Source organism: Anolis sagrei, chromosome 2 (genome assembly GCF_037176765.1).
Source record: "Anolis sagrei isolate rAnoSag1 chromosome 2, rAnoSag1.mat, whole genome shotgun sequence".
In the NCBI taxonomy this organism is placed as follows: Eukaryota; Metazoa; Chordata; class Lepidosauria; order Squamata; family Dactyloidae; genus Anolis; species Anolis sagrei.
This window is the reverse complement of record NC_090022.1, coordinates 114414834-114439899: the sequence shown is the minus strand read 5'-3', so window position 1 is coordinate 114439899 and position 25066 is coordinate 114414834. Positions and strand designations below refer to the sequence as shown.

The window sequence follows — 25066 nt, the reverse complement described above, 5'->3', positions numbered from 1 at the left end:
GAGGGTGGTCCTGTAAGCAGGGGCGGCTCAACCCATTACGCAAAGTAAGCATTTGCAGTATAGTTGATTTTGCCCAGGGGCGCTCTTGAGGCGCTCTTCGGGGAAAATAGACCTTGACATATGTGAGTTGTAGTTACTGGGATGTATAGTTCACCTACAATCAAAGAGCATTCTGAACTCCACCAATGATAGAATTGAACCAAATATGGCACACAGAACTCCCACGACGAACAGAAAATATATATCAGTGATTGGTTGGGGGGGGGGGGGGGCAAAATACTATTTGCTTACCGTTGAAAATTATCTAGGGCTGCCTCTGCCTGTAAGTCACATTCAGAGGGCCTGCATGTGAATGATAGCCTACATATTTCCCCCCCTAATTAGGAAGTACAATTTAGGTGTCCAAGGAAAAGGGGCAGGGTACCAACAAGCTACCAACAAAATGTAAAATAGAACAAACGTAAGAGTTCTAATTGTGAACAATTTTCACTGACATACTCTTCAATGGGTTGCTGTGAGTTTTTCAGGCTGTATGGCCATGTGCCAGTAGCATTCTTTCCTGACGTTTGGCTCACATCTGTGGCTGGCATTTTCAGAGGTCCGTTGGAAGTGAGGTAAATGAAGTGTGTGTGTGTCTGTGGAATGTCCTGTCCAAGGTGGGAGAAAAAACCCTTGTCTGTGTTAAGCAAGTGTGAATGTTGCAATCAGCAAGCTTAAATAGCATTAAGTATCCATGAAGATGCAAAATCAATTGATGAGGGTGTCAGCATAGGACATCTGTGGTTGGCCAAAATCACTAGACAAAGATGACAATTGAGAGGCATTGTGTACACATGTCAATCAGAAGCCAGTTTCTGCTCTTGATCTGATATTGTCAGCTGATACCTGTCCAGCTGATTGTCTCCATCAGGCTAAGAGATGGTTGGCCATGGAAACAGGGACTCAAAGTATGTATACTCATTTGAATTCCTTTATTTGACACCCAAGGCCTGATTACGGAAGATCATCACCTTTTGTCTCAAGACCCTTTGCCCCTGTTTTTCCCAGAAAACTTCCTCATTCAAGGACTCATTTACATTTCCTGATATGGACAATTAACTTTCTGGGGCTTGACTCCCTCTGGGAGAGCCACTCACCCACCCAAAAGCTGATTGGCTCTCCCCAAGCCAGGCCCCATAATTTTCTCCCCCCCCCCCCCACCAGAGAGTCTCTGACTAGAGGCAGAAATGTCACAGAAGTGCCAGCCAATCAGAACACTAATTTAGACTGTCCTCTCTGCTGACCAATCAGGAAGGGGAGCAGACAGAGCGGGAAGTCTGAATAGCTGTCAACTGTATAAAAACTCATGTCTCTGTATTGCATGTTATGCTTGTACATTTTGGCATCAGCCCTAGTGGCCTGATTGCTAATAAAACTCTGTGGCTGTCTTCACTTTGTCAGTGTGTTCTTCAATTGGGAACTTCAGGTTTTAGTGTAAATGCTTGCCAGGCATGGACCCTCTATATCTGCAGTCCTAGTCTAAATTTGACTTATCTTTGAAGCTCTTCTGACAGCGATGCCCCAATACACAGATGCTAACAAGTGCAGAGAAAAGGGGTTTACTCTCAACATCTTTGTGAAGGCCTCTTTGTGAGTTAATTGCTAACTCCCCCAGTCTTTTTTCCAAAAATGTTGTTTGTCAATCATAGAGTTTTAAGACCAGAAGGAAGGACCATCCAGTCCAACCCTCTGCTTTGCAGAAAGACACAATCAAAGCACTAATGACAGATGGCCATCCGGTTTGTGTTTAAACCTCTCAAGAGAAGGAAATTCCATCACACTCCTAGAAAGCATATTCCACCGACATGTTAGATTCATATTTTATTGTTTATCTAGTATGACCTTAAGCAGCAATATTTTATTAATGGGAAATGCTGAGAAAAAGTTACTTGTCAGAAGTGATGAGTTATCGATGGAGAACATCTCTCAACCAGCTTGCAGAATAAGATCCAAATGAGAGATGGTTCTTATTTTGCTGCATGCCTTTAAAAAAGGTGAAGAGACAGTTGTGGCCTGGAGAAATACACAACTAATGTTCATAATTGTTTTAGTGGTAGAATGAAAGAGACACGCAAATACTGTAGGTACGATAAATATCCACACATACACACACAAACACTTTATAGAGTGATTTGTATTAGCAGACACAGCCACTTTGAACTTATGCTGGCACTAGCAACTGGGGCGTTAAAGGGCAAAGGATAAAAGGATCAAGAGTGTTCACAGGAAGAAAAAAAGGCAGAGGATCAATCCAGTGAGAGGATTAAAAGACAAATATCAACAGGCTGATGTATAAATAAATATTATAAAAAGAATGTGGAAAAGGGATAAGAAAAGTGAGGAGACTGAAATTATATTAATGACTAGCCGTCCCCTGCCAGGCGTTGCTGTGGCCCAGTCTGGTGATCTGGAAAATAAAGTAATGGTTTCTAATCTATGTAATTTCTTTATGCTTGTGGGTAAACAGTATTTCTTGTTGTTTCTTTGGTTCAATTCCATCATTGGTGGAGTTCAGAATGCTCTTTGATTGTAGGTGAAATATAAATCCCAAGAACTACAACTCCCAAATGACAAAATAAAAATATTGAGTAAAGGACATGCATTGGGTTGTTAGGTGTATGCTGTCCAAATTTGGTGTCAATTCTCCCACTTGTTTTTGAGTTCTGTTAATCCCACAAACAAACATTACATTTTTATTTATATAGATATGCATTTTTTTAAAAACTGAGAGGCTATTTTTTGTACAAGTTAAGAATGTTGGTCTAAAATTTGGAAGGTCCAGCTGCAAGATGTTACTGAGCCATGAACTTCACTGAGTAACCTTCTGATGTATGTATTCTTTTCTTATTAAACGTTGCTAGAAAAACTCTCAGATGGGTTGCCATATGTCAGAGTTGACTTGAAAGCACAGAACCACCACAAATGGCTACAGATAGCTATCTTTAGCAGCAGCAACACTTGTCCCATTGCATCACTGATTAATCTTTGGGTGTATCTACACTGTAGAATGAATGCAGTTTGACACAACTTTAACTGCCATGGCACAATACTGTGAGATCATAGGATTTGTAGTTTTCTATGGTCTTATGCTTTCTCTGCTAAAGAATGTAAATGTCTCATCAAACTACAAATCCCATAGTTCCACATTACTGAGCCATGGGAGTTAAAATTGTGTCAAACTGCCTTAATTCTACAGACCTTGTTGATTTTGGTGGGCAAATGAGCAGCCTGAATGTCTGTTACATAGAAATGTACACAGCTGTCCTTAAAAGCAACAGCAGATGGCGTCCACTGAGTCAAGAAGTTAGCCCTACATTTGGCAAAACCCCCAAAGAAGAGATGACACCAAAGCAGCCGGCTAATGGACACGTGGGGTCCAGCCTTCTCTCCAAAAGAGTCCAGCTGTGAGGCTGGGCTTTCGCCAGGCTGGGGGCTGCAATAACCCTACCACAGCCGCCAACAGAAGCAGCTCAGCAGAAGCAGCAGGAGCAGCAGGAGCAGCAGCTTTGTAGCAGGTATGATGGATGGATGCTGAGGGGATCCTAAGGTGTTTCTGGTAACAAGGCATGGAGAAGCTATAGAAAAAGTAGTAGAAGCTTATCAATAGGAGTGCTTAGGGACTCAACATTTGGCTGGATTTTCTATAGGCAGAAAAAATGTCAAAAGCACATAGGTATTTGAGGAATATGCTCTGAGAAATGTCAGATGAAATATTATATGACTACCCAAGATCATTGGTGTTGAAGCTGTAGGAGGAGTGGAAGCATGTTCCGTTCTGTACAGCCATTTGAGGTCTGACGAGTGATCGAATTTAGTGAGATAAACTGATCATATGATATGGCAAGTACAGTTTATAATAACATAATTCCTATTTTTATAATGCTCTGTTCCTAAACACACTTCACCAAAATAAGTTTAAATTAAATCAGCAGAATGTTCAAAATGAATTTGTTTAGAAACAGGGTATGAGGACAGTGGAATATATAAAATATAATAATCTATTCCGAAGCATTGTCTTATGTAATTACTTTGGGACTATGTGAAAAATGAAATAAAGTTATTACATTTTGACTCATGAACTATAGTCGGTATCTTTGATCCTGTAGGGGAACAACTTTTGGATATCATAGTTTTCTCTTAATTTCTCATAATGTTATTATATGAACCTATTGATTGTTCCCGATATCTAAATTAGGATTATTGAATAATTGTTTCAGATTATTTATTGCTAGATCTCTATTACGATGTACCTCTTAATTTACATAATTATTTATATAACTGGGATGCTGGGAGCTGTATTTGGGGGCTTGTGTCGTTTTAAAATGTAGTTTTTACACTTTTATGCTTCATTGCACAAAAGATGTCATTATTATGGTTTTAATTGTGGCATGTTGTTTATTATTGGCTGCCTTGGGTCCCTATATAGGGAGAAAGGCAGGATAAAATGTAAGTAAGTAAGTAAGTAAATAAATAAATAAAAGTATATTTTCTCATGCAAGTGATTGTATAGCAAGATGATGATGATATAATCTTCAAATTATTCATCTTCCAAACATTGTATGCATTTGGTATAATTTTGATTTGAATATTCTGTATACACTTGTACCTAAACCATTCCACTGATGGTTCTCAGTGTAATACTATACCATAGTGCTGCGGCAGACTGTGTTCGTACCATCGAGACATGTAGCCGGATTAATCCTTGCTTTCTATTGCAGTAGAACAATGAGTGAACGCACTTTCATAGCTATCAAGCCTGATGGAGTGCAGCGAGGCTTGGTTGGAGACATTATCAAGCGATTTGAACAGAAGGGATTCAAACTGGTAGCCATGAAATTCATGCATGTAAGTTGTCTTTGTTTCTGTCACTTCTAGTCAGATAGTCTATTATTCTCATTAGAAATACTTGTTTGCCCATAAAGTTTCCTGATCATTTATGCAGCACTTAACATTGCTAATTTCTTCCACTTTTCAATTAATTCTTTTTAATTAACTATTTTATTGTTTTGACTTTATTTATTTTATTGTTTCTAGTAGTTGGTTTTATTCTCTCATTTTCACTGTAAGCCACTTTTGAGATTCTGAAAATATCAAAGGTCATTAAAATGCTCATTGGTTCACCAATTCAAGCAAATAAATCCATCCTTCTCCGAGATAGCCTTATATTTTGGAATCTTTCCAATACCTGGCAGATGATAAAGCCACGCTGAGTACTCTAATTTTAGTAAGTGGTGGCCTTAGTCTGAAAGGTGAGTCCTCCAACGTAGATTTTAAACTTAAAGCTTTGGCTGTTCTTGGAGCTGCAAAAATCAGTAAACTGGTGTCAGCAGAAAACATATGGACAAACAAACCAAAATAAATATTTCGGACTGGTATTGGGTAGCCCCTCTTCTAATACAGTGCTGGGACCAGTCTTTGAAAAGGATGCATGCAATTTAAGGATTAACACTGCCCCTGTGGCTAATGTTATGTGACATAAGATGCTCTTAAGTTCTTATGCTAAGCATTTTGTTCCTGCAGGCCTCTGAAGATCTCCTGAGAGAACACTACATTGACCTGAAAGATAGGCCATTCTATGCTGGTTTAGTTAGATATATGCACTCTGGACCTGTTGTAGCCATGGTAAGTCTTCATATATACGCTTACTGAAAGTTTTAGAATGAGGCAAGTTATCTAGATTATACTTGACTTATATGTGTGTGTGTGTGCACGCATATGCATTCAAATTGCCTGCCAATTTATGGCAATCCCCTTAATTCCATAGGATTTTCTCAGGCAAAGAATATTCAGAGATGGCTTCACCAATTTCTTCTACTGAAATTTGCCTACATCATCTGGTATTTGTTGGTAGGGACAGATTCTGCCAGTAAGAACTACAGGAATAGCTGCTTTCTCTTGTAAGTGATTTTCCAAGCTCTAATGCTCTGGTTGTCAAAGGCAGGAAGGTTAAACTATCTGCTGAGAAATACCCATGCCAATATCTTTTAGTTCTAATAGCCTGTCTGTAGAATTCAAAGACATAGCCATGCCAGTCTGGAATCTTGTAGTATTTTAGAGACTAACGGAGCAGCCCCAGTTAGTCTCTAGTCGCCTCAGGGTCAACAGTTCTCAGAAATGATTTGATAACACAACAGCAACAAAGCATAGCTTTAATAGACGAAAAAGCTCTTTGTTGCGTGGCAAGGACAGGGCCTGTCATGTGCCATCGGGCAAAGCATGGCAGTCCCTGCCCATATTCCTCCTGAAATGGAGTGGAAGCACCAAAAGACGCTTCCTCCTCCATTCTGGGGAGGAAAGTAGTTTGGGTAGCTCTGATGGAGGTACCCGGACTTTCCTCCCCTTTCCCTTTTTGATAGGGGGAAAAGGTGGAGGAGGCCACCCTTCGTCTCACCTAATGAGCTGCCCCACGCGCCTTTCTTTTGCTGGCAATTGCTGGCACAACGGCACGGACCAAAAGAGCCGTGTGAAGAGATAGTCTATCTACTTCTTCAGATGCACGTGTGTCCATCTGTGATAATTCACCACAGATATGAGTGACCACAATATGGCTAACTGGTTTGTGATGGTAAAAGAGAGGGACTAAAGCACATAGATATGTTATTACTGAGGTCAGAGAGTTAATCTGTTTCTGTGAGATTTGAATGTGTTTCTGCACTTAGTAACTCTTTTGATTTATCAGGCTTTTTGAACTGAGCATATTTATATTTATTTTAAGTTGATTCAGCTACTCTCCTTGGATTTCAAGGCAGCCAACACAGGTGGAGTCCTTTTGTAGTCTTTCATCCAGGCATTGACCAAAGAACTTGTAAATGTTCTGGTACATATTAACTGACATTGTTTTGCTAATGTCTTAATGATTTTAAAAACTCTGATCAGTGGAATTAATAAAAAGATCCATAAAACACAAAAAAGTCAGTAGTACTACACACTACTGAATTGCTGTTTTCACTTACTGTATAAACACAAGGAAAACAAGGTGGAAGCAGTCCAAGGTCCCATCTAGACTGAAGATTTAATGCAATTTCAAGCCAGTATTAATGAGTGGTTCTTTGTGCAGATAATTACATAGAATCATAGAATCAAAGAGTTGGAAGAGACCTCATGGGCCATCCAGTCCAACCCCCTGCCAAGAAGCAGGAATATTGAATTCAAATCACCCCTGACAGATGGCCATCCAGCCTCTGTTTAAAAGCTTCCAAAAAAGGAGCCTCCACCACACTCCGGGGCAGAGAGTTCCACTGCTGAACGGCTCTCACAGTCAGGAAATTCCATCCTCATGTTCAGATGGAATCTCCTTTCTTGTAATTTGAAAAGGAAATCCTAGAACCAGTTTGAGGCCCATAGGGTTATGACACAAACCTCAAAACACTGGTGTGCATTTAGGACTCTCTTTTACACATTTTTGTAGGAATTTGATGTATGGCTGCCACAGTTTGAAGCTAGTTTTGAACTGAATTAAATGGTCAGTGTAGATGTGTTCGCCTCCTCTCTAAAGTTCCAAAGCCTGAGAACAGCCACAAAGAAAGTCTTCTTCCGACTTAACTTTAGGAGACAGCTAGCTTCAAAACTGTGTCTTCTAGCAACAAATTATAATTGCCAATTCACAGTTAAATACCATATGCAAAGAACTGAGCTGAAATGTGAATAATGCTGCTTTGAGATCTGTATACTGATTGATACAAACCTGTTAATGATGTGGCCTTTGTTTTTTAAGCTGATTTGGATTGGATATACCTAATTTTACTCTAGTCTAATGCCCCATTGAATCTAATGCACACCAGTTTTCAAAACACTGAAATTTAAAAAAATGCTGCCGAATGTAATGTGAAGCAGCAAGAACTGCACTGTTTGAAATTTGGTCAAAAACAGTATGCATTACTGTCACTGCCTGCTTAGAATTCCTTCATTACAGCAGTGGAAAAGAAAACCTTGGAGTACATCTGTGCTTTTGAATGAATCCCCTTTTTTTGCCTTGGTTCAATGCTAAGGAATCCTAGGGGCTGTAGTTTTACAAGGTTTTGAGCTTCCTCTGCCAAAGAATGCTGGTATCTCACTAAACTACAGACCTCAGAACTGCATAGTATTGAGCCCTAGCCATTTAATTACAGATGGCATCCCTCAAAGAGAAGCCCCAGGTGCACCACCTGAAGCAGCTTCCCCTTTTGCTTTCACTCTGCACTAAGATTGATGGAAATCTAGTGCACACCCCAATTTTGGAAAGGTCATTTAGCCAAAAAAGGTGAGCATTAGATTCTAGTAAACAAGATATATGCCTGCTAACAATATTTATTTATTTGTTTGTTTGTTTGTTTGTTTATTTACTGTATTTGTATACCGCCTTTCTCAGCCAGTCGGCGACTCACTAGAACCCACTAATACCTTTAAAAACTCATAGAACAGAGCTAGGACTACAGAATATAACAACATATTCAAAAAACATGTACAAAATAGAAGCAAAGTAAAACGAATCTAATTGACAGGATTTAAACAAGTGCAATGCAGTTTTTAAAAACTGGAGAAGTCTGGGATAATAAAAATGTCCTTTCATTGTGCTAGAAAAAAAATCAAAGACAGTCCTTTCAATCTCAGTTCTTTGGCTGTTGAAGGTATGGGAAGGCCTTAATGTGGTAAAGACTGGGAGAGTAATGCTGGGAGAAACTAATCCTGCAGACTCCAAGCCCGGGACAATTCGTGGAGATTTCTGCGTACAAGTTGGCAGGTAAACTTGTTGTTGTTGTTGTTGTTAAAATGTCAGCTTCAATTTATGGTGATCTTATAAATGAGATAACTCCAAGTCACCCACTTGTTCAAATCTTGCAGACGTGGTACCATGGCTTTTTAAATTGAGTCTGTCATCCTCTAGTACCACCTTCTTCTTTTCCTACTGCCTTTATTGTCTTTTCTAGAAAGTCATGTTTTGTCATGGTATCTCCAAAGTATAGCAGTGTCAGTTCAATTATCTAGAAAGGGTTCAGGCTTAATTTGCTCAAGGACCAATTTAAAGGTCTTTTTAAAGCAATCCACAGTATCTGGAGAATTCTCCTCTACTGTCACATTCCAGATGTGTTTGATTTTCTTCCTAATGGCTTTCTTCATTGCCCGATTTTACCAAGCATACATAGAAATGAGAAATATAATGGGATGGACAATTCTAATGATATTAAGTGATAGATCTTCACACCTTAGGTACTTGTCTAGTTCTTTCACAGCTGCCCATCCTAGTCTTCTGATTTCTTGACGACAGTCTCCTTTCTGACTATCGCTTGAGCTGAGATATTGAAAATCTTGTTAACACCTTCATCCACTTTAATCAGCCATGGTCATTATTTTTGTTTTCTGTTCATCTGTAAAACTGCCTTTGCACTTTCTTCCTTGACTTTTTTCAGTAAATCTTTCCAAGTTCTTGCATTTTTTTGCTAATAATATGTCATTTGCATCTTTTAAATTGTTGCTGTTCCTTTCTCTAATTTTCATGACTCCTTCCTCCAAGTGCAATCCTGCATTATATTAAGCATATAAGTGAAACAAGGTGATAAAATGGAGTATTGCCTCACTTCCTGGTCAATTGGAAACCATTCCATTCTGAATTCTGTCCTGACAGGAGTCTCTTGTCTGGAGTACAGGTTATGCGGGTCAAGCAAATATTGTGGCACCCTCATGTTTTAAAGAATGATTCATCATTCTTCATAATCTCTACACTATCAAAGGCTTTGTTATAATCTATAAAGCTCAGACTGATTTTATTTTGGAATTATTTGGTGCACTCCATTATCCAATGAGTGTTTGCAATATGATCCCCAGTGTGTTTTCCTTTCCTTAACTTAGCTTGAACATCTAGTATTTCTTGCTCCATACATGGTATATGTTTTTGTTGTAGAAGTTTGAGCATGGGAAATTAATGTAATGTAATCCTGTGGTTACTACAATTCCTTTCTTGAAGAGAGAAATGTATGTTAAAAGTTTCCAATCTATAGGTCGTTCTTTTGTTTTCCATTTTTAGCTAGAACTAGAGTAACTTCTGCCTCTTGCACTTGAAGCTGCACTACCGGTGTGCCATCTGTTCCTGATTATTCATTTCCCAAAGTGCCTTGAGTGCAGCTTCCACTTTTACCTTCTAAAACTGCATGCCCATCCTCAAATGGTTCTTCCTTGAATTAATGTCATCTTTTCATCTCCTTTATATAGTATCTCAGTATATTGTTTCTACCATCTTTTAAATTGTACTTGGTTATGTAATGTATTATTCTGCTGCTTGTAGAACATCTCCACTCTTGGCTTAGTTTCATTTGGTTTCTCAGATCTTGTAAAAGAGGTTTCTTGTTCTGCCCTTTGTATTGTCATCTTCTATTTTTCTGCATGGATTATTATAGTAGTTTGCTTTGCCCCTGTGTCCAAGTCACTGAACAGCTTTCCCTATTTCATTCTTCTCACATTCTGTTTGTCAAGCTGCTTCAGAATTTACTTTCTCCTCTGAGAACATTGATGCTGAAGGTCCTTTCGGCTTTAGTCGAGTTCTATCATTAGCCATGGTGCTACTCCTCCTTGTCTGGTACTGTACCCCAGTACCTTGTGAATTTCTACTAACCTGAGAGTGTTAGTGTATGGAACTATCGCTTGCTTCATATCGCTTGCTTCATGTCTTGTAGGATTTTTTAGTTAAAAGACATTCCAAAAGATTTAACATGCCCCCTTTTGTGCAGTATTAGCAAGTACTAGCTATGGTGCCACTGCTGTTATATTTGAGAGATGTCATACCCCATGACAACTGCTGCATAGGAGCTGTTTGGCACATTCTGTCTGGCTACTCAGCAAAAGCCTGCCTACCCCGGGGGAGCCCTCTACCTCCACTGATGCCATCAGCATAGTATCTTCATCGAATCATAGAGTTGGAAGAGACCACATGAGCCATCTAGTCAAACCCCCTGCCATGCAGGAAAAGCACAAAGTATCCCCGACAGATGGCCATCCAGCCTCTCTTTAAACTTTTCCAAGGAAGGAGCCTCCACCACACTTTGAGGCAGAGAGTTCCACTGTTGAGCAACTCATTTGGTCATTTGGAAGTTCTTCCTAATGTTCAGGTTGAATCTCCTTTCCTGTAATTTGAATCGGTTGCTCCTAGTCCCTGTTTCAAGAGCAGCAGGAAACAAGTCTGCTCCCTCTTCCTTATAACACTATTTCACATATTTATAAAGGCTATTATGTCTCCTCTCAACCTTCTCTTCTGCAGGCTAAACATACTGAGTTCTTTAAGATGCTTCTCATAGGGATTTATAGTCCCCAGACCTTTGATCATTTTAGTTGCCTTCCTCTGGAAACTTTCCAGCTTGTCAATATTTCTTTTGAACTGTGGTGCCCAGAATTCGGTACAGTATTCCAGTTGAGGTTTGACCAAAGCAGAATACAAAGGCACCATGACTTCCCTCAATCAAGACACTACACTCCTTTTGATGCAGCCCAAAATTCCATTGGCTTTTAAAGCTTTGCATCACACTGTTAGCTCATGTTCAACTTGTTGTCCACAAAGACTCTTAAGATCTTGCCTCACAGACAGATATTTACCTCACCATGCAGAGGTAGTGCCTTGGAGGGTTTAAAGATCATAACATTAAAATAGCCAAGTATTTTCTTGTGTGTGTGCGTGGGGTTTTGTTTTTTGTTTTGTAAAAGGGAGGCAAAAGAAAACTTATTATTCTTATATATGTTTATATTTCTGTTTGTTTAACACGATAACCGCAGTTTAATTTTATTTTAATTATGTTTATTTAGAAATATAATTCATGGCAGTGACTCTGTAGAAAGTGCTGAGACGGAAATCAACCTATGGTTCACTCCTGAAGAATTGGTTGACTACACAAGGTGTGATCATGCGTGGATCTACGACTGAAACCTAACATACTATCCTAGGCTATGTCTTTGTTCTGTTGACTATTGGTCTTTAAACAGTCCCTACTGCCATTATTCTTTAGGGTTGTTTTCCTCAACATAATTTCAAGTATATTTTTGAAAGTATTACCTGAGCTTCAAAGTATGTATGTAATAATGTTTGCTATTTTGCCTCAAGTAAAAGGTTCTAATTATTGAATTGTTTTTCTTATTTATTTTTTTGTCTAGCCCATTTATTTTATTTTTCTGTGTGGAGTATAATTATTTTAGTATTGAAAACAGAAAAATTTAAAAGAACCTCTCGTTGAAAATAAGTACAACAAAAGTGATTAAATAGAAATAAAAGTTATTTCATTTTATAATACCCCAAATGAAATGCCTGAGGGGGCTGCCTCACTCTGCCTAATAGTAGGTCTGGCCCAGAAGGCTAATACTTAATTCTGTATTTCTTTAATTCTATGACATCATCAACTGTAAGACGCACACTGATTTTAGTACCACCAACAGAAAAAAGTTTTCTTATGCATATGTATATACATACACACAAACACCTGTAATTCTAAGATGCATCACATTTTAGAGAAATCTATATTTGGGGGGGGGGGGGAGTGCATCTTAGAATCGAATAATACAAAATTATAATCTTAATTATATTTATTTGTATTTAATGGATTCAACCCAGTATTTTAGATTAAGTTAAGCTTGTGTTTATATGTTTTAAAGATCATACAATATACCCTGGTTGCACAACAGATCACACAAATCATTTAGGGTATAACTAGTATATGACCTAACATTGATTCATAGAGGAGTTGCTTTGTTAAAGTTTGAAATGTCAAAGGATGGATGCTCTAAGACAAACAACAGCATTATAAGGTGATTGAAATACTATGTAAATAACTGCATATTGAAGAAGGATCAAATTTGTACTACAATGAGGTTGTATGTAGTGTAGCAAATGTTAGTAAGGATAGCCACATTATTTCAATGTAAAAAGGATGAGTCTTGAAACACTTCGAAGAGTAACCTTTTTTCAGCATATTTTACTGAATGAGGACTTATTTTGATGCAACATTTTGAAATGTTAAGTTGAACATTGTTTTTGCTTCAACTGAATATGCCTCAGGTTACAATATCACTTTGAAAATAAAACTTTCTACAGATGGTTATTCCTGTATTTTGTCGTCCCCCCCCCCTCCTCTGGCATTGCTCATTTGTGTCATTTTAAAGCAAGATAAATATAGCTGCTTATGAAATGTGCTTCTATTAGAAAAGAAGATTACTGTGTAAGCTCAGTCCTTCTGCTACCGATTTCTGTAATACTGTTCAATGTGGAAAATGAGGGTATTATAGAATTGCTTCTTCATTCAGCTGAGCTATCCATTTTCTTTATTACATCTACATGGATGTTTCTTTTTCCTGATTATCTGGATTAAAAATAAAACATACCCAAACAAGATCGTTTCTGATAACATGTCAATCTGAGAATCTGGGCTATGGTTTGAGATGGTGTCTGAAATGAAAAAGCAGTTTGTAGTGTGACAGGAAACCAAGAATCAAAAATAGTTTAAAATGGGTTTGCAAAACATGGATGGAACCATGTTAGCAGAACCATGTTCCCATCAGAAAAAAATCCAGAGAGGTAGTCATGTTAATCTTTTCATGCGGAAACAGCAAGGAACCTAGTCAAACTTTAAAGACTGGCAATTTGGACAAGTTTTCCTAAAATAGGCCTGCACTGATGCCTCTATTAAGAATTATGATGTGGTCCCAAAAGTTTATGGAAAATAGAACTTGCTAGTTTTTAAGATGCCACAATTTCATTTCGCATTTAAATTGATATGAGAAAGTCTTAAATCCCATTGCTCTCAGTGGGTACTAAATTTTAACTGTGAATCTAGTGCCATTGTTTATATTAATTAGAAATTACAAAGATGTGTGAGTTACCCTGTTATAGAGGTCTCTGAAGACTGAAGAGCTAGGCTAATAGAAAATGAAAGCAAATTGGTGGCTCTATATATCAGTTGTCGGTACATTTGGAAGCATATAGTTTGATTTCTCAAAACTGAACACAGGAAACATATACTAGTCTGTTGCGGTATTATCTGGTGTGACTGGCTCCAATTCTACAACATACGTGGAACTTCTTTCCTGTCATCTGCTATTTGATTTTTCTAACTGGAGATGTGCAACTGAACTTGGGCTCTTCTGAACAGAGCATGTACTCTGGTCCTTCTCTTGCTGTATACCATATTTCATTGCATGATAGTCACCCACCCCAATTCTGGGTGCCCCATTTTTGGGATTTATGTATCCCTTGCATAATAGTTGCAGCGTCGCCTACACGCCTGTCCCTCAGAGTAGCCCTCATAGCTCCATGGGGAAGGCGTACGGGTGGGTGAAGGCGAAAGAGCTAGGAGGCTTCCCTTGCTATTTCTACCCCCTATCCTAAACAAATGTTTAGGTGGAGTGGAATTTAAGTATGGAAATGGTACACAAAATGTCTCCTTAGCTCTTTGGAGTGAGTTTTCAGTCTATTTGTGGGAATCGTGCGCTTATTTGGAACATCCATCTGTCCCTTGCACTATACAGTGGTTAGTACTGGACTACAAACGTTTATGTGTTCAAGACGAAGGCTGATGTTCAAATCTCCATTTGGGAGGAATCCCGAAATAGACATCCTTAAATACAAAGAGTTTTTCAAACACAAAATGTACTCCATGTGTTTAGTGGAGCTTACTACCAGGTAGGTGTTCATACAAAAGATGGCAGGCAACTATTATTATTTGCTGGTCTCAATGACAGTCAGGGTTTTAAGTCTTTCTTAGCCTGTGGTCATTTCCTACAGTTCTCTTTGATAATGCCTGAGGAGCTGAAACTACATAGGAGTCTAACAACTTATCCCATGAGCAGGAGGGGAGGAGGAGAAAGCAAGGGAAAACATCCTTAATAGTGGGGATGTGACCTATCCTGAAAAGATCTGTATTTGGTGATGGTTTCCCATCTCATGGTTTTGTTTTGTTTTTGTTTTTGTTGTTGTTGTTGTTGTTGTTGTTTTGCCGTGTCAGGAGCGACTTGAGAAACTGCAAGTCACTTCTGGCATGAGAGAATTGGCCGTCTGCAAGGACGTTGCCCAGGGAACGCCTGGATGATTTTTGATGTTTTATCATCCTTGTGGGAGGCTTCTCTCATGTCCCCGCATGAGGAGCTGGAGCTGATAGAGGGAGCTCATCCGCGCTCCCCCGGATTCGAACCTGCAACCTGACGGTCTTCAGTCCTGCTGGCACAGGGCTTTAACCCACTGCGTCCCCGGGGGCTCATAATGGTGTTTTCCTGCTTTCCTCCGCTTCCTGTTGCTGTCATCTTTCAGGAGTTGGTGGAACACCTGATTCCTGAAAACAGACTTTTATCTCTGTCTTTTCGATATGGATTTCAATGCACAGCCACCAGATATGGTGTGTATTGCAAGAAGACCTATATTTGACTCAATTAGCCAGCGTATGAAGACCGTGAGAAAATGGGGGAAATTTAGGTTGGGATAAGATCCTTAGAGGTCCAATTTGCCAAATTATTTGAGAGGGAGCTTCAGCTTTCATAGGATGACCCTCCCATTCTTGATTCATGACACATTGTTATGAAGTTCACCCTTTTATTTTAGGCCAATCTATTTCACAAGTATGTTATGGTGATAACGGTATGGACAGTCATGTAGTTTGTGATCATTTGAGGAACAATTAAATATAAATGGAACTAGCAGACATACTTCTTTGACTATCCAGAAGAACAAAGAGTTATATAGTCACACAAATAGTGGGATGGGAGTGAGTCAAAGGTCATTCACAGTCATGTATGCTTGTTCAGATGCAGGTCCTGGGAATCCAATGAGAATTCCTTTTAAACTTAGTGTAAGCTTGGTGAAGAGTCTGAATCTGCAGCTTTTGTCTGCAGGGTGGATGAAGCTTGGCTGCTTTCATAGCACTCATAGTAGTTCATTGCTATGGGGCAATGTAACCCTTTTTATTTTAATCTGTGGAAATTTGTGGGTTTGCAGTGCATTACAACCTATGTTTGCTGAATACGAGGTATGACTGCAATTGACAAATCATTGACCCTGCAAGTGAAAGTTATTTTCCCAGATTTGTCTATGGATTCTCCCAATACCATCCCTTAGTCCAGGCATCTTCAAATTGAGGCCCTCCAGCCCAAAATTCCTGACAATTGAACAAGCTTGTTGGAGGCCCAAACAGCTGGAGGGCTGCAGTTTGAGGATGCCTGCATTAGTCAGTGGTTTTCAACCTGTGGGTCCCCAGGTGTTTTGGCCTACAGCTCCCAGAAATCCCAGCCAGTTTACCAGTTCTTAGGATTTCTGGGAGTTGAAGGTCAAAACATCTGGGGACCCACAGGTTGAGAACCACTGTAAGGTTTTGCCCTTATGTTTATGCTGCTTGTAACGGATTAGCCTACCTTACAAGGTTGGTGTAACGGATTAGCCTACTTTACAGGCAGTAAACAGGCCTGGCTTAGAAAAGCTAAGGAGAGCAGAGGGGAGGAGCAATCAGGCAGCTTCATGGCTGGAAGTGAAGTCTGATTGGCTGATGGAGGGAGTTGCTTAGCAACTGGAGATGGGCGGAGCCAGGGGACAAGTAAGAGCTAATGCAGTCAGAGTTCAGTTCAGTTGGGAGTTTGGTGTTTGAAGAATTATTTAGTTTTGAAGGAGAAGGAAGAGTTTTGGGAACTGTTTCTTAGTAAGATACCTCTTTGAAGAAAATAGTTAAAGCCTTGTATTGTATTTTTTTCTTTTTTTTCTTTTTCTCCCCTTCTCCTTTTTCTTCTTTCCTACTATGCTATCTTCTTTAAATGTTCTACCTCTTTCGTTGTATTAGATAAATACCTTAATAAAAATTATTTTTTAAAAAAAGCCTTATAGTAGGCCTCTCTAGTGTTAGAGTGCTGGAGGGGAAAGAAGGTTCAAAAGGTTCAAAATATCCTGTTTGTATTCCCGTGTGAAACATTGCTTTTAAGAAACTCCAGTTATAAGACCATTCTCCATAAAAAGTAAACCTGATAGATTATTGAAACCACTACACATCTTTACTGTCCAAGAACAAAATAAACAACATAGTCTTGTTTTATTTCACCTGAAGAGTTTGTGTGGCTTCTTGAACATTCTAGTGACGGAGGTGGCCTATGAATCAATAAATGGTGGCAGCAAAAGAAACCTTTAATAATAATTTGGTGGCAGCAAAGTATGTGTGTGTATACACACACACACACATACAGTAGCAGCATCCCACTGTGTATGTGTGTGTCCTTGCCCCTCGGTCTTCCCTGGCCAATCTGTCATTTATTGCAGTTGATGGCAGTAGTGGAATTCGAACCCACACCCCTGAAGAGACTAGAGAGATTGTGACTCATGGTTATGGCACCCTAATTGTCACTGCATGTGGATGGCAATGTTTCCACACCACATGCATGAATGGGAACACAGTGAAGAAATGTTAACGACACACCGCAAACAGAAGGATATCTGGTAAGTGTGGTTTATTTATTTATTTTGTACATTTGTATTCCATCCTTCTCACCCCCAGGGGTGGGGACCTCAGGGCCGCCTCACAATCAATAACCATGAGATGCCCAAACAAGACAATTATAATAGTAATCTACATTGGTTTATGTCTTTAAAAATAAATGCTTCAACACGATACCTTTCACCAATCCTGTGAAGAATCTGCCTGACTCCCTCTGACGAAGACAGTAGTCCCACCACAGTCACCTGGAGGACTGAATTCAGTTCTGGACCAACTCGTTTTAAGAAAGATACAGAGAAGTTGGAGTCCTGAGAGAAAAGCAATCAGGATCATTTGAGACATGGCGCAGGAAACATCTGAAGGAGCGGCTGAAGGAGCTGGGCATGTTCGCCTTGGTGAAGAGAAGGCTGCGGGATAGCATATTTGCTCTCTTTAAATACCTCAAAATGACCCCAAAGAGTTGGGCGCAGCAAGTTTGCCTTCCCAAATTCTTGATAGTTTTAGTATTCTCTGGAACATAAGTTTGGTCTCTTTAGTAGGAATTCTAGACCTCTTTTGTGCATTCTCTCATTGGGTTGCTGTGAGTTTTCCGGAATGTATGGCCATGTTCCAGAAGCATTCTCTCATGACATTTCACCCACATCTATGGCAGGCACCCTCAGAGGTTGTGAGGTGTGTTGGAAACTATGCCAGTGGGATTTATATATCTGTGGAATGTCCAGGGTGGGAGAAAGAACTTGTCTACTTGAGGCAAGTGAGAATGTTGCAATTGGCCACCTTGATTAGCACTGAATGACCTTGTAGCTTCAAAGCCTGGCTGGTCGCTTCCTGGGGGGTCCTTTGTTGGGAAGTGTTAGCTGATTGATTCTTGTCTGGAATCCCCCTGCTCTTTGAGTGTTGCTTTTTATTTACAGTCCTCAGACAGCAACCATCTGCCTTTTTTGTTGAGGAGAACTCAGGCCTGTGAAGAATTTGCCTGGCACCATCTGAGGAAAGCAATAGTTCCACTACATTTGATCACAATAATCAAGGGTCTGGAGAACAAGCCTTATGAGGAGCGGCTTAAGGAACTGGACATGTTTAGCCTGAAGAAGAGAAGGCTGAGAGAAGACATGATAGCCATGTATAAATATGTGAGAGGAAGTCATGGGGAGGAGGGAGCAAGCTTGTTTTCTGCTGCCCTGGAGACTAGGACGCAGAACAATGGCTTAAAACTAAAAGAAATTCCCCCTGAACATGAAGAACTTCCTGACTGTGAGAGCCGTTCAGCAGTGGAACTCTCTGCCCCGGAGTGTGGTGGAGACTCCTTCTTTGGAAGAGGCTGGATGGCCATCTGTCGGGGGTGGTTTGAATGGAATTTTCCTGCTTCTTGGCAGGGGGTTGGACTGGATGGCCCATGAGGTCTCTTCCAACTCTATGATTCTATTTAGCATTGGTCAGGCCTTACTTAGGACCCCCCCCCCCCCCCGGTGGCGCAGTGTGTTAAAGCACCGAGCTGCTGAGCTTGTTGATCGAAAGGTCGCAGGTTCGATTCCGGGGAGCGGCGTGAGCTTCCGCTGTCAGCCCTAGCTTCTGCCAACCTAGCAGTTCGAAAACATGCAAATGAGAGTAGATCAATAGGTACCGCTCCGGCGGGAAGGTAAGGGCGCTCCATGCAGTCATGCCGGCCACATGACCTTGGAGGTGTCTACGGACAACGCTGGCTCTTCGGCTTAGAAATGGAGATGAGCACCACACCCCAGAGTCAGACATGACTGGACTTAACGTCAGGGGATTACCTTTACCTTTACCCAGGCCTTACTTGGAGGACTGTGTTCAGGGAGGGAGGGAGGGAGGGGAGGGGCGGGGCTCTTCCTGGCCGCGTCGGCGAGGGGCGGGGCCGGTGTCCTTCTGGGCGCCGCCGGGCCTGGCTCCGCCTCTTTCTTTCTCCGCAGCACCCGAGGAAGACGGCCGCTGCAGCCACGTTGCCCAGGCGAGTGGCCCTTCGCTCTTCTGGGGCCGGGGAGGGAGGCAAGGGGTCCCGGGGGGAAGCGAGGCGGCTTCTCCCTCAGAAGGGAGGCCCCCGGCGTGAGGGGAGGCGGCCTCTGAGGCGGGAGGGAGACCCAGTGTTCTGGTCGCATGGCTCTCAGGCCTTCCCAAGCTTCCGAAGGAGGGGAAACGGAGGCTCCCTCCTTGGAGAGGCGCTGGTGCGTCTCCGGGAAGGGGAGGGAGCCTCGCCTTTCCAAAATGGCTCCTTTGAAGGGCCCTCGCCCGGCAGAATGGCAGCTGAGGGCGGGCCCGAAGGGTGAAAGGACGCCCAGCGCTGCCCTTGCCTTGCACTGCCTGAGAAGGAAGGGGGGGGGGGGGAGAGAATGGGACGCCCGCAAGGCTTCGAAAGGCCCTGATCCCTCGCACATGCGCACTACGGCTCTCCCCGGGCGCCACGAGGATTCCGGAAAGGGCGCACTTCGGCCTCCTTCCAATGCTTTTGGACTTCAGCTCCCACAATCCCTAACAGCTGCTGTGGGAGTTGGAAGCCCAGAACACATAGAGGTCGAAAATTGGCATGCCTGTCTTATGGAGATGTCACATTTCTGATTGTTTGATAACGGTTCTGTCTCATGTGCCCACCTCCCATTAGAAATAGAAATGCCTACATCAGATTGGTGTCAAAAATTGGCAGAATGGTAATTCAAGGCAAGGGCGAATTGGAGGCTCCCTGCTGGTGAGTTGCTGTGAAATTCAAATGAATCTCCATAGTTCCTTTGCCCCATCCATCAGATTCAAAATGTCATAAAAGAACAAAGGGTGGGCACATGTTGAAAATTGTTCTAGAGCAGGAGGATTACAGGAAGAAGTGGGGAAGAGGCAAAAGAATGAAGAGACGGGGGGTTTTTTTCGTGTCAGGAGTGACTTGAGAAACTGCAAGTTGCTTCTGGTGTGAGGGAATTGCAAAGACGTTGCCCAGGGGACACACTAATGTTTTACCGTCTTTGTGGGAGACTTTCATATTGGAAGAAGGGCCCTTCCAGGGAGGCCCTATATCCCAGGATCCGATCCTAGGTTTTCTGTTTATCCCAGATTACCTGGCAGTGCAAACTCATATAATCCAGTTAAAGCAGAAAACCTGGGATCAGAATCTGGGATATATGGAAATGTCTAGAATGCCTGTCTGGAAATGCCCTAAAATGGGGTGAGATGAGGGTTGCACAGAGGAAATTATGGAATCTGGGAAAGAGAGGGTGGTTTTTAATCCAGCACTTTTTAATCTGTACCCATTACTTGGCCCGGCCCTGTTTTTATTGTGTTATGGTGTATTGTTTTGTTGTTTTTACTATTATTGCTTTAATATTTTTGAATTGTATTTGTTATGCTATTGTTTTGTTGAGGCCTTGGCCTTTGTAAGCTGCATCGATTCCTTCGGGAGATGCTAGTGGGGTATAAATAAAGTTAATAATAATGATAATAATTTTCTCCTTTTGCTCTGCATGTTCTGGGATCATTGCTCTGCATAGCAAGGACTTGACTTTCCCCTATGTGACCGTATCTACATAGATAAAAGCAGAGTACTACATCTCTCCAATGCAAGGCAGAGAACTCCACAAAGATGTAGAAGGGGCTGTTCTACACACAAAAAGCCTGGATCACTGAGAGACAGGGCCTTCTCGGTGGTGGCCCCTCCGCTATGTAACGCCCTCCCTAGGGATATCAGATCGGCCCCCTCCCTTTTAACATTTCGGAATAAAGTCAAGACGTGGCTTTTTGAACAAGCGTTTGCAAATGCAGAGTAACTGACATAGGAAAATGGAAAGATTAGACCAGGGGTCCCCAAACTAAGGCCCGAGGGCCGGATACGGCCCTCCAAGGTCATTTACCCGGTCCTCTCTCAGGTGTCTTAAAAGCACACAACGACAACAACAACAAACCTATCTTATTAGTCAAAAACAGGGTCACACTTCCCATTGAAATACTAATAAGTTTATATTTGTTTAAATTATTCATTTCAGTTATTGTATTGTTTTTAAGTGTTTTTTGCACTACAAGTAAGATATGTGCAGTGTGCATTCATCATGTGTTTCTTTTCCAAATTATAATCTGGCCCTCCAACAGTCTGAGGGACAGTGACCTGACCCTCTTTAAAAAGTTTGAGAACCCCTGGACTAGATGATGGGACCAGACAATGTTTTTAACAAGGAGACACTAATGATTTTGTTATGGTTTTTATTTTATGTTAATGTTTTTAATTGTATTTATGGTATTGTGGGCATTGAATTTTACCCTGTAAACCGCCTTGAGTCACCTGCAGGCTGAGAAAGGCGGTATACAAATACAGTAAGTAAATAAATAAATAAATAAATCTAACATTCCTGCATTCTTTTTACTATCTTTTTACTATTTAATACCTAGTATTAACCAGAAGTCTCCAGCCCTATATCATCCTGTTGGATCTGGCCATAATAACCATTCCATCTTTTAGAGAGGACTGTTGTGTTTTCACTGAGACTAAACTTGGTTCAGTCAGCCTTTTCTTCACAGTTCCTCCTTCATATGCTGAGCAGTTTTATGTTGTTTGGACTGCTTTAAAACCTTGCTGATGCTTTCCTTGCTCCACTGTTTTTGTGTGTGTGTGTGTTGTTTTTGTTTTTTTGCTTTTTTAAAAAGAAAATGAAACTAGTGGCCTAGTTGGCTGTTGGCGTCTTACAGTTTTTCTTTGCATTTCTCTTGCAGTGGAATCATGGCTCCAAACACAGAACGCACATTCATTGCCATCAAGCCTGATGGAGTCCAGCGGGGATTAGTCGGGGAAATCATCAAGCGATTCGAACAGAAGGGTTTTCACATGGTGGGAATGAAATTTTTGCACGTAAGTTTAGTTTTCCCGTGCCTGTAGTGATGCTGCAAACTTCAGAGTACGAGTGCTAGTGAATAAGTGACACATTATTTGCCTTTGTTTGAAACAGGGCTGTATCCCCAACATCTTGGCACAAGTCTTGTATCAATATGGGTCCTCTATAATTCGAGTCCTGCCATGTCACCATAGAAAATTTATCTTCGTATGCTTGTGTTTGTACGAGAAAAATACAGTTAAATGGACAGGATACTAGAGATCACGCCAAATCAAAGGAGTCTGTGACGAGGATTATTAAATCATTTGTGGCACAGCTTGGAAACATGGCATGTGCTGATGGTCATACAGTTTTTAAGTATCGGTTGGTTTATATTACATATCTCTTAGGTTTGGAGGCAAATATTGTAAATCAGGATATTTGGTGGTCTATGCCTGTATCATTGTAATTCAAATACAACCAATTTGAGAGAATAGGTCAAAATGTGTCCCAATTATTTTTGATATTGCATCAGTGTGGCTTTTCAACTGATTCAGTCGTTTTCACACTGATCAGTCTGGTAATTTTCCATTTTGTCTTAAAGCAACTTGTGTAACCCAGTACAAATAAACTTGAATGACTTTGACTTGACATGTGGTTTGTTCAGCAACAAGACTTACTAGATCTCTGGAAACTCACTACTGAAATGTGAGATGCCATGAGGTTAAGCTTTTTCACAACTTAACTGTGAGTTAGTTACATGTATCTTACTATTTGACATTTGAGACAGTATTCTTTTAGTTATTTCAGAAGGATTGAAAGTAGGGATAAATAGGAAGCTTCTTTTAGTGACTGAAAATGAGGTATTAATTCATTACTGTACTTTTTCTTTCTAGGCGTCTGAAGAACTTCTCAAGCAACATTACATTGACTTGAAAGACAAGCCATTTTACCCTGGTTTGGTTAAATATATGAATTCTGGGCCTATAGTAGCCATGGTACGTGTTCATACGTAAAGCTGGTAGCCATCCATTCATTGTTCTCATGGGTACTAACTGCCTGAATTGACTAGGAAGAACAGACCGATGATGCAGGGCTTTCAGTTGAAGGGGGCAGTGTAGGGGCTGCTTTTGTGCCCCATGCATTTACTTTTAAGGTCTCCTCAGACACAGGACAGATGCATGGTATCTAGGAGTCAGGGCTAGCATATAGAGTGGGCCTTGGGATATGCTGCGGTTTAATGGCCCTTGTGGATATTAAATTCCATGGATACTCAAGTCCCATTGTATACAGTGGTGTGATAAAAACATTGAATTAGTTTGCTTTTGGGATTTTCAAACTGGATAGTTGACACCATGGACACAGAGGGCCGACTCCACAATCAGTACCACTGAATCTTTCATGAATGGTTCTGAGTGAAAACCATTTAGTTTTTTTTTTTTTTTTTAAAAAAAAGCTCTTATTCAATAGTTTTACCAACTAGCACTTTGGATCATGAAGTAGGTATTGATACAGGATGATGGTAATAACTATTTTCACATTATCTCCCCCCCCCCCCCCCCCCAACAGTTTACCAGGGGCTTCCCTGGCTCTTTTGCATTGTATTCATTAAAAGACCCGCTTTTTCATCATAATTTTTTTAAAACTCTTTGCTTTGGTAAAATGTTGTGAGTATCCATACTTGCATAAGAATACTATGAAATTCACATTGTCTGCATAAATCAACAGGCATCTTAGTGCCATACACACTCATGTATTAAGCAAGCCTATTCTTACAGGTCTGGGAAGGTCTCAATGTTGTGAAGACGGGAAGGCTCATGTTGGGAGAAACTAACCCAGCAGATTCCAAACCTGGCACTATCCGTGGTGATTTCTGCATTCAAGTTGGCAGGTTGGTGTGGGAATTTTCCCATTTTGTATGTTTTAACATTTGCAAGCTGCTGTTGAAATGTTGCTACGGTCTTTTAAAAAACAATGTACAGGATTAGAGGCTTCACTCCCATCAAGAAGATATAGATTGTCTAAATTTGTCAAGGCAAAGGCTGTACTTCTGTTGCAGGATGGGCTAACATGTTTGTTCAGGGGCTACTTTGATCACAGTGTTTACAATTGTTCATTTTCTTTCAGGGCTTAATCATAGTGCTGTTCTGTATTAATGGGAGTATAAAGAGCTATGCTACTATTACAGTTGAGCAGTCACTTAATTGATGAAAGGTGATGTGTTGATCTTTATGTGTGTAGTTGAGAAATTCTTAGGTCTTACTTGAATGATGAGTAGTTTAGGCTTACAAAAAGTACATGTATCAGTGTTGTAAGCTTAGCTGTGAGTAGTCCACTCAAACTCAAAAAGTAGCCAATTCTATATAAGTCTTGTAACTACATTCTTGGTCTTCTCTAAAGGAATATAATTCATGGCAGCGACTCTGTGGAAAGTGCTCAGAAGGAGATCAACCTGTGGTTCAAGCCTGCAGAACTTGTGGACTACAAATCATGTGCTCACGACTGGATTTATGAATAAAACAGACTTTACAATGAATTGTGCCTTCTTCCAATGAAGCATCTCATTCCACTTAGTTATTAACATGGGAGCAATCATCACGGTTATCTTTGTGATTGTTGGCACTAATAAAATATCAGTAACAAAGTATCAGTAACTTGTGTTTTTTTTTTTAAATAAACAGAAGATAAGGTCTGTGGTCAGCTGTGAATAACAAGAAAAGTCCAGAAATGATAAAGTCCCAGCATATCTATTTTTTTTTTTGCAAAAACTCTAGTAGCCTAGCCATAATACAAGTGAGTCTTTGTTTGTTT

At 40.7% G+C, this 25066-nt stretch overlaps 2 protein-coding genes across 2 annotated transcripts; both read left to right on the top strand.

The window, feature by feature from the left end:
• The first annotated feature begins 3298 nt into the window (after positions 1-3298).
• Positions 3299-13089, top strand: NME1 (NME/NM23 nucleoside diphosphate kinase 1). Its single transcript, XM_060764813.2, has 5 exons — positions 3299-3554; positions 4758-4884; positions 5560-5661; positions 8646-8758; positions 11806-13089. Exons 2-5 carry the CDS (start codon positions 4765-4767, stop codon positions 11921-11923), a joined length of 453 nt encoding a protein of 150 aa, XP_060620796.1. The 5' UTR covers positions 3299-3554; positions 4758-4764; the 3' UTR covers positions 11924-13089.
• Positions 13090-19341: 6252 nt separating this feature from the next.
• LOC132768677 (nucleoside diphosphate kinase) lies at positions 19342-24902 on the top strand. Its single transcript, XM_060764815.2, has 5 exons — positions 19342-19422; positions 22158-22293; positions 23152-23253; positions 24034-24146; positions 24656-24902. The coding sequence occupies exons 2-5, from the start codon at positions 22165-22167 to the stop codon at positions 24771-24773; spliced, it is 462 nt and encodes a 153-aa protein (XP_060620798.1). The 5' UTR covers positions 19342-19422; positions 22158-22164; the 3' UTR covers positions 24774-24902.
• The last annotated feature ends 164 nt before the right edge of the window (positions 24903-25066 follow it).

Coding starts and splice junctions, on each gene's coding strand:
- NME1 (XM_060764813.2), top strand. CDS start 4,765: ATGAGTGAACGCACTTTCATAGCTATCAAGCCTGATGGAGTGCAGCGA. Junction 5,662..8,645: donor CTGGACCTGTTGTAGCCATG/GTAAGTCTTCAT, acceptor TGGCTGTTGAAG/GTATGGGAAGGCCTTAATGT. Junction 8,759..11,805: donor TTCTGCGTACAAGTTGGCAG/GTAAACTTGTTG, acceptor ATGTTTATTTAG/AAATATAATTCATGGCAGTG.
- LOC132768677 (XM_060764815.2), top strand. CDS start 22,165: ATGGCTCCAAACACAGAACGCACATTCATTGCCATCAAGCCTGATGGA. Junction 23,254..24,033: donor CTGGGCCTATAGTAGCCATG/GTACGTGTTCAT, acceptor CTATTCTTACAG/GTCTGGGAAGGTCTCAATGT. Junction 24,147..24,655: donor TTCTGCATTCAAGTTGGCAG/GTTGGTGTGGGA, acceptor TCTTCTCTAAAG/GAATATAATTCATGGCAGCG.